The sequence below is a fragment of the Salmo trutta genome, chromosome 28 (genome assembly GCF_901001165.1).
Source record: "Salmo trutta chromosome 28, fSalTru1.1, whole genome shotgun sequence".
NCBI lineage: Eukaryota > Metazoa > Chordata > Actinopteri > Salmoniformes > Salmonidae > Salmo > Salmo trutta.
The window spans coordinates 32,612,154-32,626,522 of record NC_042984.1 but is presented as its reverse complement, the minus strand read 5'-3'; the positions used below and the strand labels follow the sequence as shown (position 1 = coordinate 32,626,522).

The following is a 14,369-nucleotide window of genomic DNA, read 5'->3' as shown; positions in this document are numbered from 1 at the left end:
AGTCCTGAGGCATGGCCCTAGGGCTCAGGTCCTCCGGGAGGGGAGGGAGAGGGAGAGAGAATTAGAGGGAGCATACTTAAATTCACATAGGACACCGGATAAGACAGAAGAATTACACCAGATATAACAGACTGACCCTAGCCCCCCAACACATAAACTATTGCAGCATAGATACTGGAGGCTGAGACAGGAGGGGTCGGGAGACACTGTGGCCCCATTAGACGATACCCCCAGACAGGGCCAACCAGGCAGGATATAACCCCACCCGCTTTGCCAAACCACAGCCCCCACACCACTAGAGGGATATCTTGAAACCACCAGCTTACTACCCTGAGACAAGGCTGAGTATTGCCCACGAAGACCTCCTCCACGGCATGAAAATTGATAATCAAGAAGACCGTGAATGTTCCTGTGCGGCCGAGTTACAGTTTTGAATTAAATCTACTTGAAAATCTATGTCAAGACCTGAAAATTGTTGTCTTGCAATGATCAACAACCACTTTGACAGAGCTTGAAGAATTTTGAAAAGTATAATGGGCAAATGCTGCACAGTCCAGGTGTGGAAAGCTCTTAGAGACTTACCCAGAAAGACTCACAGCTGTAATCGGTGCCAAATGTGATTCTAACATGTATTGACTCAGGGGGTTGAATACTTATCTAATCAAGATATGAGTGTTTTATTTGTCATATTTATTTTTACAAATGTTAGAATTTTTCTTTCACTTTGACATTAAAGTATTTTGTGTAGGTTGTTGACAAAAAATCCATTTGAATCCCACTTTGTAACACAACAACGTGGAAAAAGTCAAGGGTTGTGAATATTTTTTGAAGGCAATGTACAGTAAATTGCAGCTTTATAGACTTAAATAGAAATGCTTGCTTACGTATGGTTGTACCAGCAATGGAAACCAGTATTTTATCTGACTGAGTTTCCTGTTGCCTTATCAGTTCTCTGAAGTCTTGAAAGAGCTGACACTATAGACTTCCTTTGACCTACTTCTTACTCATCACAGCGTATTAAGAGCCATTTTAGCTTTTTTGTTCAAATTTCTACTAGGAAATTGGCAAATGGCTAGATAGAATGCCGCAAACATTTTGTATTGACTCGCTATGTATTTTTTGGCCGTTATAGTCTTTTTAATATTGATCTTAAGTTTTGTTTTATGATTGAGTTGAGTACATCCATTTATTTCAGATGAGAGAAGCAAACCACTGGCTACACTTTATCATTTTCAATTATTTTCAAAATGTGGTTCTATGTGTTGGTAAGTATTTACGCAATTATTATCTAAATCTAATTTCTGTATATTCTAGTTGTGTTCATTCAAATTCCTCTACTTTGATTGGAAAATCACATTTTGCTTTACATTAATTTGGATACATTTTTTTCTGTTATTGGCCTGTCATAATGCTTATATAACGACATCATAATGGATATGTAAAGTGATATCATGGCAGATTATTTATATAATGACAGACAATTATTTCATGTTACTGTCAATGGATTAGGTTTAGGGTTATTTATGACGATGCTCGAAATGTTTACTATTTAATGTTTGGTGATAATAGTTGTCATAGGTGTTAACAAGGTTGTGAAGTGGAAGGCAATATTTCTAAATGTGTTGACTGGCCAGTTCTTATTAAGTGTTCCTAATTATCACATATCGTTTGCTCATATGTAGACACTGGTATTGTGCTGGAGATAATGAATATGAGGTTAAAACCCTGCACAATGCCTCTTTAATTGTGGGGCATTAGTGAGGTAATTTCCAAATACACATAAATGTATTTTGTAAGAGTATATCAGTATGTTGGCGTTGTAAGCTGTAGCAGTTTATGCACTCCTCAAGGACAAATGGCATATCACTAATGACAAACCTCTGTCTCTCCTTTGTCTGCCAGGTGTTGACACTAGCCTGTCTTGACTCTGTGCGGAGTTGCACAGAAGAGACGCTAAAAAATCACCCGGAAAGTACCTGCTATGAATGTCCAGCAGGTAAACATCACTGAGTAACACAATTAGAATCTGACCTTGAACAGAAGTGGGACTGGTTAGTCCCGAACTACACTACAGTATAGTGTATACCAGCCATACTCAATAGGCTGACAGCGGTCCGGATCTGGACCCAGAATGGGGTCAAAACGGACCGCGGGTCCCAACTTTTTTATTTATTTTTTAAACTAAGTCGGGCTTTCAACTTACTGCTATTGAGAGTTGTAGTAGTCGGTGCAATTTGGAAATTTGGTAGTGCATGGGCAGTTTTCCTCTTGTTATGTCATTTACTGACAGAGCTATTTGTATCATATGAACACACACAAGACATGGCAAAATGTGTAGAATTGCCGGAAATTAGCTTAAAAGATGGAATCCGCAGTAGTGTGAAGAAGCTGAGGAGCAACATGATTAAAAAAAAGTAGTACATATTGTGCTCTTCTATCACTCGTGCAATGATGTCCGAGGTGTTCGATGTTTGCAGTAACTTCTTTGTTGTTGTAGTATTGCAAACGGACAGGGCTGTTTCACCATTAAGGACTCCAGCTTTAAAACGGCAAAATGTTTTCTCCACCCCATGGCAAAATGTGTTGAATTGTAAGAAATTAGCTTTTTTTTGTATACAGTATTGTCGTAGCTTTGTTCACAATCTTGATGTAAGACCGTAGTTAAATTGAGACACATTACAGTGCATATAATACAATGTTTGTGCATCACTTGGCGAAAGATTCATATGCATTGCACTGTATTTCAACATGTCTTTCAGGCTTTCACAAAGAAAAAGGAACCTCCAAATGCATAAAATGTATTGCGGGCAAAGAATTCACTGCAATACGAAATTATGATGTAGCTTGTAAACGCTGTAAAGCATGTGATGAAGGAGGTAAGCATTTTTCACTCCTATTTACGTGACCATTTACTGTATGGACTGCAGTCTAATAATGCACTGAGTGCTGCAGTTATTTTTCAGACATGTGTTCATGTTTGTGTGAAGAATATCTGTGTGCTTATTTATGGTGTGGGACTTGAGCGTATTCTGTCAGCAGAACGACACTCGCAGTGTGTGTGTGTGTGTGTGTGTGTGTGTGTGTGTGTGTGTGTGTGTGTGTGTGTGTGTGTGTGTGTGTGTGTGTGTTTATGTGATAGGAGTGAGACTGAGACAGTGTCTTTGCTTTGTCTTTGTGTCTTAGTCTCTCAAATGGTGGTGAAGAGTTGTGAGCCCAAGAATGACACTGAATGTGGCTGCATGAAGAATTACTACCCAAAGAAATCCAAACATCGATTGCAATGCATCAAATGTCAAACGTACGACCACCAGATTCCAGCTTCTACAATATTTATACATTTAGTAAGCTGAGCATATGCACCACCCTTTCTGTTTAGCTCTGACAATACAATATTCTGTAGTGCCAAGGAGTAGTGCTCACACACGTCTTTACAGTCTCACAAACCCATCACATTTTGACAGAGGCAATGACCATAGAACATCCTAGAACATTTTTTAAATCAAATTTGTATTCTTGCCAAAGTACCTCAGACACATCCACAGTGTTTCACATTGAGACCTTCATGCAATTGCATCGTGGACCCTATATAGTGCACTACTTTTGATATGGGCCCTGATCAAAAGGGCTCCCGAGTGGCACAGTGGTCTACGACACTGCATCTCAGTGCAAGAGGCGTCACTGCAGTACCTGGTTTGAATCCAGGCTGCATCACATCCGACCGTGATTGGGAGTCCCATAGGGCGGTGCACAACTGGCCCAGCGTCGTCCGGGTTTGGCCGGGGTAGGCCGTCATTGTAAATAAGAATTTGTTCTTAACTGACTTGCCTAGTTAAATAAAGGTTACATTTAAAAAAAAAATACATAAGTAGTGCAATATATAGAGAACATCTTCAGTATAACCCCTCAAAACCCACAGGTTTTGTCGATGTAGACTTGATTTCCCTGAAATGACTCAGCCATGGGTTTTAATCCAGTGTACTAGAAAATGAACGTGCTCTGTTGTTGACGTCAACTAAGGGAGCACAGTTATTTGTTGGATGCTGCTGAAAGATCAATCATATCCTGTAATGACATGCATTGAGGTCAGTGGGTTGAGGACTTCCTCTCAAAGTGGTGCTTTATCAGATTTATAAGGTCTGAAGTTCAGGAACATCCCGTCTATGTTTATGAGGTACTCTTGTGTTTCTGGTAATCCATGTTCTAAAGGCACGCCCACTTGTCACACATACAATATTTATTTTCATCCCTCTGATTTAAGTAATAAATCAGTGACACTAAGATTGAGGAAGTTTAAACTTCTAGACTGGATTGAGTACAACGCAAAAGCACAACATGCAAAAAACATCTCTATCTAAACCTTCCTTTCGTTGAAAGTTTTCTAAACATTGGATCCATCTGATGTTCCCTAACCAGGCCTGAAATGTATACTTAAGTGTTGTTGGTATCGTATAGAACAATTGTTATGAATGTCAAGGTGATAGGATTTTCTGGGAAATCCCCTCTGGTTTTAATGTGAGTGACCTTGAGTTTTTCTGTCTTCATGTTTCAGTAAAGACTGTTCAAACTATACAGAATGTCGCACCTCCTGCCCCATTACTACGACTCAGAGACCTCCAACCTTGACACCCAACCCCAGCATCACTCAAACAGGTCCAGACCATTGTGAGTTCCACCAATAACTTGGCTTCCACAGATGCTTCTTTCAGTCACCTCATGAAGCCTTTGAAATCCTGTCACAGCGCCTGTCATTAACGGTCAGACAACCTTACCTTTTTACAATTCTAAAATGGTTTGTTTGAATCCTGGATGCTGATTGGACGAGCAGCGTTCCAAGCCGCCCTGTATTCACCGACACAGGCACACCTATATGCCTGCTAACAGTTCCATCTGAATTATCACTGCACCTCCGTAAGAGTATCATCATGTTCATGTTGCTGTCCAAATCATCTGGCACTATTGCCGCTGAATTGATAGCATGACTCTATCTACAGCGTTAGTGCATCATACTGACAAATTCTATGATGTCCATTTTTTTTTTACAGTAACTTGAATTTCTCCTCCATGCAAAAAATGGTGCTCTATTTTCATCTTGTTGCTCTCTCCCCTTCATTCTTCTGAACCTTAAATGTAGTCACATAGTTCAGTTGTTTTTGTGGTATGAAAAACACCATTGGTTATATTTATTCATATCCTCAACAGATCCCCTTCTGACCACCAGTTATGTCTTTGTGGTTGTCCTGATGACCACTCTGTTAATTGCCGGTCTCCTTGTCCTGACTAAGGGTGGATGGATGGTACATGGCTGTTGTGCGACCCCTGAAAAGGACCTCCAGTTGCCTACAAGGGACACATCAGCCAATGGTAATGACAAACTATCCAGTAACCCATTTCACAGTGTGGGCTCTGGCTCATCAATGGCCTACTGAGATTGAACCCCTAAGAGCAATTCATATATAATAGAAAGTTATTTTATTTTTTGAAGTGTTGAATGTAATACTTGGTTTATATGAAAATATGGGTCAACTGTTATTAGCATAAATGATAATTATTCATCTTAAATCTTATGCGATCTGATGTGAATACACTTTACAAGTTATTCCCTGCAACAGTTGGTGCAGGAAACGCTGATAGTCTGTCTTTAACTCAAACAGGTCAGCCAAATGGCCCAACATCACTGGTAAGTATCAGTTTATTGTGTTACATTTGGATCATGATCAGTGATAGTGTGGGAAAGGAAGCAAATGAGAAACGATAAAGAACATGAGAAAAATACATTTTATTTACCTGTAGACCAATCCTGACTAGCACGTGCTTTACGCACACTACTAGCACGCGCACTACATTACGGAAAAAAAAGAACAAAAAATTGATGGACTCACTACTGTAAATTACTCTGGATAAGAGTGTCTGCTAAATTACTAATAATGTCAAAGCAAAATCATTGTTAATTACGTTACTATGTTTACATCAATAGATCTTTTTTTCTTCCAATCATTTGTCTTTATCCTCTTTAATTACGAAGTCAGTGATTTTAAACCTGTAAGGACTTATCTAGTTTAGAAAATGACCTGTATCTATTTTGATATGTTACCATGTACATATACTGTATGTGCGTATGGAAACTTTTCTGTACTGCTTAGAGAGACAGATGCTAAGGACTTTTGTCTGTCTGACCTGTCCCTTCCAAGACACTGAATATTACCCAAGGGATTCCCATGACGACATTCTCTCACAGTGCTGCCAAGACGGAGTATCACACCCTTGTCACACCCCTGTTGCCAGGTAGAGAGCCCAGAAGTAAGTCTTTAATGTAGTTTGTTGCTTTGCCATCAGCCTTAGTTGGGCAACATTGCATTTCAGCTTCTCTAGCAAGCTACACGAGTACTACTTAAGGTTGGGTTCAGAAGCTTGGATTTATTATACATGTATATGACATATTGTAATAACGTTAATGTTTCAAAAATCTGAAGCAGATGTCCCTGTACTCTTAAGATAAAATAGGACTGACATCCCATCAAGCACATTTCTGAGTAGTGTGTACAGCATAGTAGTTACTACCTGTCCTGTTCCTGTTCCTGGTGTGGGTAGCATTTCTGTTGTGGTTTGTTGTGTTCTCAGAATCAAAACAACCGCCTTTCCTTTAACACCTCGGCGTGTCAGCGTAAAACTTATCTCTGGTCAGCCATGTGGTGGGTGTGCATGCATGCGTAGGTGGAAACTGGGAAACTTTGATGATATGAATCAGAAATAAGCCGAGCTTCAGAGAAAATGGCAAATCAGATACCAAGAAGTAGCCAGCTGCTTGACCTTTAACATTTTAGCGTGTTGCCTTATCCATCTTACAAATTACACTCTGATTCCAACATCCAATCCACTGAAAATATGCACCTGATAAGCGTGATATTAGTTAGCGTAGTTTTAGCACTGTGAGAGTAAGGGTTTGTCCCGAGTCTTTCCATCCGGGTCTAACCTCAAATGTTAGGTTTACTTGTTGATATTTCAGTCAAAACCCCATGTCTCTTTATGATGAAATAGTATGCCCACGATTAGTTTACGTGAAGATTGCTTATGGTTGTCAACATCAGAATTCCCCTGTGGTGTCGTTGTAAGGTTATGGAGCATTTGTGTAGCTCAGGTTGCGTGTCATTCCCATCCAGACTGAGGTTTCCCCCACAAAAACAAATTCATTGGACTGGGATTTTGCATAGTGTGCAAATACCTTTATTTCTAGCAAGCATTTTGTTATTTAAACTATTAGCATCACCAGGTCTTATAATTTACACAGACTAGACAGAGATATGTTAATGTTGATAAAAAACATTTATCACTCCTAAAAACACATCCTCACAGTGTTTTCTCTCATCCCAAAGAAAATGATCTGATACCAGTTTTGATGGAATCTCGCCCACACTCTCTATTACTTATAGTGTCTATAGAAAGTGTACACCTCCCTTGGATTTCTTCACATTTTATTATGTTACAAAGTGGGATTCAAATGGATGTGTCATTTATTTGTCCACGGTCTACACAATAGTAGTTGAATCGGTGCTTGAAATGCAATACTTGACTGAGGGACCTTACAGATGTTGTATGTATTGGGGACAGAGGAAGGAGTAGTCATTCAATCATTTCAACCCCTATTATTTCACCCAGAGTCCATATAACGTATTGTCATTTGTTAAGCCTAATGTTACTTCTGAACTAATTTAGGCTTGCCAAAAGCCTCGTAAATGTAATGGCAAAAATGTAGCTTTCCGTCTAAATAGACATACCCAAAAGTAACTGCTTTTAATAAGCAGTTATGTCAAAAGGACATGCGTGAACTTGGTATCATTAGAAAGAAAATACCTGGGAGATAAGGAAATGGTCAGAACATAGATAGGAATGGCTCAGTTCAGATCACACTAGATTAAGCACACACAAAGTAACAGTTTTTTGCTTACCTTGTAAGTTGTTTGATGTTTAGTGAAAACGACTCTCTGGGCTTTGAATCGACAATGGTAGGTCACAGGCTGACAAATAACATATCCCTATCGTCTGTGGAGTCTTCGCTTTCAACACATATCAACGTATCAAGATTTGTATCGTTTTGGCTTCTTGAGTCGCAGCCATCTTGAAATGGGCTCGTGGGTATGACCTGCCCTTTTATGGCCACATGCTCATATATGGTACTAAATCGCACTAAAGTGGTGCAGTGGTCTAAGGCACTGCATTGCAGTGCTAGCTGTGCCACTAGAGATCCTGGTTCGGGTCCAGGCTCTGTCGCAGCCGGCCGCGACCGGGAGACCCATGGGGCGGCGCACAATTGACCCAGCGTCGTCCGGGTTAGGGGAGGGTTTGGTCGGAAGGGATGTTCTTGTCCCATCGCGCACTAGCGACTCCTATGGCGGGCCGGGCGCAGTGCACGCTGACACGGCCGCCAGGTGTACGGTGTTTTCTCCAACACATGGCTTCCGGGTTAAGCAGGCATTATGTCAAGAAGCAGTGCGGCTTGGCTGGGTTGTGTTTCAGAAGATCCCCAGCTTTCAGGAGACACCCTGTATTCATGGACAAGGGTTACCGTTCTCATTTTAGACGACATTGAATAAAACGTTTTTGAAGACCCTACATTTAAGGGGGTGAATACTTATGCAACGACTATATTTTAGTTATTTAATTTTCATTAATTAGTAAAAATGTGTAGAATTCTTTTTTTCAAGAATCTCTCTCACCTATTACAGTACCTTTCAGATTGCCTCCCTCCCATTTCTCTGTTCCTCAGTCGAACAATATGGTTTCCTCATACCATAATGGCCTGATACCAGTTTTGATTGAATATTCATCACACACTCACCACACCACCTTGCTCACCTGAACACCACAATAATTAATTTCTTCTCCACCTTTCCCCTCTCTTCCTCAGTCCCTCGACAGGAGACCCAGGAGGAGCGCTGGCCCGCCAAGGTGTTGTACGCCATCATCAAGGAGGTGCCTCTGCGGCGCTGGAAGGAGTTCCTGCGCCTGCTCTCTGTGCCCGACCAACATCTGGAGCGTGTAGATCTGGAACCGGGCCTAGGCTCCATGGAACGGCAGTACCAGATGCTGCGTCTGTGGAGCCAGGGCCCGGCTGCAGGCCTGGAGGATGTCTACTCTGCTCTGCTCTACATGGACCTGGCCGGCTGCGCCCACCAGCTGCAGGACAGCCTGGAGCAGCTGCAAGCGCTCCAGTCAATATCCCCAACCAATGACATCACTGCAGAGAACCACAGAGTCTGGAGGCCTACTTAGCCCGTGTCACATCACCCCAGCACCACCACATAGGATTGTGGAGGCTGCTGGGACATCACTTATGACTTCACCATAGAATAAGATCATACCCAGATGTGAATATGACATCACGACAGCATCATAAGACCATGAAGGCTGTTCTTTTCTTCTTCTTTTGAAATAGATTTGAGTCTTTTTACATTTTATTTACAGTAATTCACGAATGAAAATGAGAGACTGATGGAGAGAGTGAATTAGACATAGGTCAAACCCCCACCACCAAGGACCATGTGACATCAGGAGTCGGCAGTTCTACCACTACTCACCCACCGAACTGTAAATATGATGTCACCACCTGGACTGTAGTCTTCCTGTTCAAGTTCCACTTCAGAGACTGGTTACCTGCAGGGTTTGGCAGGTTACTTTCTAAATGTAATCCGTTACAGTTACTAGTTACCTGTCCAAAGTTATAATAATTAACATAACTTTTAGATTACCCAAACTCATTAATGTTATCTGATTGCTTTCCCCTTAAAAGGCATTAGAAGAAGACAAAAAGGATCCATCAAACGCATTTGGTGTGTCATCATAGTGGTCTCGGACTTGTGGTCAGACTTGCTCAGGTTGAACAAACTGAATCCCGACCCTTACACATTCATTACCATGGGACAGTTGGAGATATTGAAACAATGTTGCAAATATCGGAGAGACAGACAGTAAGGTTTATACAAATCTCCTCTGTTGAAATCTAAATGTTAGTCTAAAAGAAATGTGAGATAATGTATAGATGCTTTTTATGTGAAGTTTAACTTCCCTGCCTGGGCTAATGAGACAGTGGATTGCGCAGTCAGATGGAACAGAGTAAATAGGCATTTTAACATCATAGATTTAGCCGGTGGTAACTTGTGGAATAGACACCGGCTGGAATGTGCTTTTAACCAATCAGCATTCAGGATTAGACCCACCTGTTGTATAAAGGGAAATAATGCATGCTCTAGAATGGCCTTCAAGCCAATCAGAAATGAGTGTTCAACAATGCCATGGTATAAATGGAATTAATACTAAGTACACATAGGTCAGACCTAAATGTACACATAGGTACAGAATTAATGATTAGAATACTAATAGTATTTTAATAGGATCTCTATGGATATACATACAGTCATTGGATCAGAGCCATAGAATTAAACATCACATTTATTTAACTTGGCAAGTCAGTTATTAAGAACAAATTCTTGTTTTCAATGACGGTCTAGGAACAGTGGGTTAACTGCCTTGTTCAGGGGCAGAATTACAGATTTTTACCTTGTCAGCTCAGGGATTAGATCTTGCAACCTTTCGGTTACAAGTCCAATGCTCTAACCACTAGGCTACCTGCCGCCCCAAATAACGACATCATGGCAGCATCACAAGACCAATCAAGAGGACCATTGAAATCCCAAAGAAACTGTGAATCAAGCAGTGGAACAACTTAGTATCGTATAGAAATGGGTTTGTTTGGGGTGATAATGTGTCAGCTATTATGTAACCTTGGTGAAGACTGTATCAGAGGAGGATCGTTGTAATGATGGGGCAGTGAGTCGGAAGCAGGTGAAACGTTTTAATAAAACAACAACACCAAGAACACGCCGCTAACATAAGGCAGTACGCCGAGACACAAGAACAATACCAACTAGTGAGTGAACCTGGGAGAATGACATATTAAGGGGAGGAATTGATGAAGGTAATGGAGTCCAGGTGATTCACAGGTGTGCGTAATGATGAGTGCCAGGTGTGCGTAATGATGAATGCCAGGACCAGTGGTTAGTACTCTGGCGGAATTGTTCGCCAGATGGTGGAGCAGGAGCAGACGTGACAATCGTAATACAAGCACACTATCCCTTTTCCGTTAAAAAAATACAATTATATATATATATATATATTGATTTCAGATTTTTAATGTTATCAGTAATGTTCTGGTATTTTTTTAAATGTGTTTACCCATTTCTGATGTTAAGTATGTTGTTAATTGTCAGAGAAAGATTTGTACTGCATATTGCTACATAGAGTAATAAAAGTGAATATTTTTTAAACAGTTCCAAACCTTGTAGGGCATGATATTTTACTTTTTTTGGTGTAATTCTCTATTACAGCAGACATTTGATTAAAGCTAGAATCCTTAATTGAAACAAAGTGTTTTGGTAAAAAGCTGAGAGATGGGCCTGGAGAAATTTAACCACTCTCAAATTCATCGGGAAAGATACCTAGTTCTTTGCACAACTGAATGCAAATGTGTCTTCAGCACCTCTGAATCAGAGAGGTGTGGGGGCTGCCTTAATCAATGTCATCGGCGCCCGGGGAGCAGTTGTTGTTGTTGGGGGTTAACTGCCTTGCTCAAGGGCAAAACGGCTCATTTTCACACCTTGCCAGCTCAGGGATTTGAACCAGCGACCTTCTGGTTACTATCCCAACATGTTTAACCGCTAGGCTACGGATTCGAGGACTGACCATCAATGATATCTGAATTATGCTTTTATCCATGTTAGAGGCTATAGTGTTTGTTTACATTTACATTGTTTACAAACATTGGAGTAAAACAAGTTTATATTTCCGTTTCTGATGGGGTATGACAGTTGAACTAAACTCATGAGGCATACGTTACATTGTTCAAGAATCAATGGGTATATATCATTAATATATAAATCCAATATGGATGTGGCAACTAAGGATTCTAGCTTTAAATATATGCACAGCACTATGGTAATCAAGGTTAAATAATGATATGCTTAATTGCTGTATGCTGGGGTGTAAAAATCATCACTAATAAACTGAAGTTGAATTACAAATGTAATTGACCATACAGTGCTGTTTCATTGTAGCCACAAGATGGGAGTATTTGCCCAAACTGCAAAGATGTATATATACTACTGCTGAATCCATGCAGAATAACTCAATCACACAGAACTGTCATGCATTCTGTCAAGACATTGTAGTCCTACTGCCACTTGTTTTGAATCAGAAAGGGTAGAAAACCATAGCAAGATTAGAAATGGAAAATCTTTGTCCCCTTTGGTGCCAACATGCAAGCGTCATTGCATCAGGCATGTTTTTTACACTTATGACGTAATCTGGTCCACATAATGTCAAATGAACATGAATAGTAGGAATAGATAGTAGGAGTTCTTAAGTAAGTGTTTAATCACAGAGTCAGTCAGTTGGTCTGTCACTTCAGCCAGGACGCAGGACTTCAGCCAGGACGACACTGTGAGGCCAAGTCAGTCACAGAGCCTAAAGTAATCAATAATCAACGAGGAAAATGCAGGGGCCTCCATTGGTTTCTATGTAACGCCGGGGGAAGATTCGGGGAGGGACGGGCACGTGTGGGCAATTTTTCTCTGCCGCTACGCTTGCCGCACGTACCCCCTGTTACCGGCAGAGTTTTAATGGCTTTTTATAAACTACAGTTTCACCTGCGCTTGCTGCTCCCTCTTCAAGTGTTGCTAACAGCGCACTTTGAAGATGAACACCCACAAGGACGTCAAAGAAAAGTTAGGCAATAATATTAGCTAGGCATATTTACATTTCTGTATAACCTGAAACTGCATGAATATTTAATTGAGTTGTGGAACTAAGATACATTTGTTTATAATCAGACACTCCATTCTGAAAATGTCTGAATACATTTAGAAGATTGAGGGAAGTGGTCTATTCTCTGTCTAGTGCTCTACTTTTTACCAGAGCCCTGTCAAAAGTAGTGCACTACAAATGGAATAGGGTGTCATTTGGGACGTATGCATAGATAGATGTAGAATAGATCTAGCCTAGATAGACATTATGACCACTGACACTCAACAACCAAATCTCAATGGTTAACTGAGTCGTGCTGTAGCCCACAGGGACCCGTCTCTAACAACACCACCAGAGGAAGATCTCGTCTCCTGCTCCCCAATGAGGAAGGAGGGGACCATGAAGCGTCCTTTCACTTTGTTCAATAAACTATCATTTCCTTTTCAATTTTGTATTTATTTAACCATTAACCATTTATATTAATCAAACTGCAAATGCATGGTGTTGTCTTAAATACAAGGAGTGAAGTGTTACAATTTTACTCCATGGTCTGGGTTAGTTGTAACAGTGCTTTGGGTGAATTGTAACAGATTGAAAAAGTACATAAATCATGACATGCAACTAATTATTGAATGCCTTTATTGAGACCATGAGTGCAACATTGCCATGTTCAACATTTTGTTTGGCAGAAATAATAATAAATAATAAAATGTTTATTATTTTACCCTCTGCTAAATGGTCTTTCTCAACCAAACAACAACTAGGCTAAACTAAACACCTGCACGTGTGTGTGTGTGTGTGCGTGTGCGCGTGCGGGTGCTGCGTACATGTCTGTGTGTGTGTGTAACTGAGTGTGTGACTAAGTGTTGGACATGTTCACTTAATCAGAGTCACAGTTGTGACAGTGGTATGGCGGTCCTGGGAAGCAGGCTTGGTGGGCCTGTACATTCCAAGCACTGCACCCAGACCTCCTTGGACTTGGAATTGTTAAAGTGCTCCATGCACACAATGCAGAAGTTTTCCTCGTTGGAGGAATCTGAATATTCTGGTTCAGTGTGCTTTGTTTTGGCTTTTTTAGGCAGAGACATTTTTATTTTGTCTTCTGGGTGCTTGATTTTTTATGCTTTATTCCAGTGCCTGCTTGACGGGTGTATTCGTCAAAATCACAGTTTTTCTCCTCTTCCTACCCCTTTTCTTGGGCCCTGCTTTTGGGCGTACATTAACTGGGTTGAAATTAGAAGAGTAATCAGGTGTTTCCCACAACCTGATACATGTAGGAAGGTGCCCTGTGAAGTGGCTGGAGGAGTGGCTTGGAAGGCAGTTGGAGAGGTGGCCTGGAAGGCAGCTGGAGAGGAGGCCTGGGAGGCAGCTGGAGAGGTGACCTGGGAGGCAGCTGGAGAGGTGACCTGGGAGGCAGCTGGAGAGGAGGCCTGGGAGGCAGCTGGAGAAGTGACCTGGGAGGCAGCTGGAGAGGAGGCCTGGGAGGCAGCTGGAGAGGTGACCTGGGAGGCAGCTGGAGAGGTGACCTGGGAGGCAGCTGGAGAGGTGACCTGGGAGGCAGCTGGAGAGGTGACCTG

The 14,369-nt window shown here is 41.3% G+C and overlaps 1 protein-coding gene across 1 annotated transcript; it reads left to right on the top strand.

The window, feature by feature from the left end:
- Nucleotides 1-892: 892 nt before the first annotated feature.
- Nucleotides 893-9,945, top strand: LOC115166043 (tumor necrosis factor receptor superfamily member 1A). Its single transcript, XM_029719673.1, has 9 exons — nt 893-1,265; nt 1,903-1,996; nt 2,760-2,876; nt 3,184-3,298; nt 4,550-4,662; nt 5,200-5,361; nt 5,652-5,677; nt 6,189-6,297; nt 8,903-9,945. Exons 1-9 carry the CDS (start codon nt 1,248-1,250, stop codon nt 9,265-9,267), a joined length of 1,119 nt encoding a protein of 372 aa, XP_029575533.1. The 5' UTR covers nt 893-1,247; the 3' UTR covers nt 9,268-9,945.
- Nucleotides 9,946-14,369: the final 4,424 nt, after the last annotated feature.

Coding starts and splice junctions, on each gene's coding strand:
- LOC115166043 (XM_029719673.1), top strand. Junction 5,678..6,188: donor CAAATGGCCCAACATCACTG/GTAAGTATCAGT, acceptor GTCCCTTCCAAG/ACACTGAATATTACCCAAGG. Junction 6,298..8,902: donor GCCAGGTAGAGAGCCCAGAA/GTAAGTCTTTAA, acceptor TCTCTTCCTCAG/TCCCTCGACAGGAGACCCAG.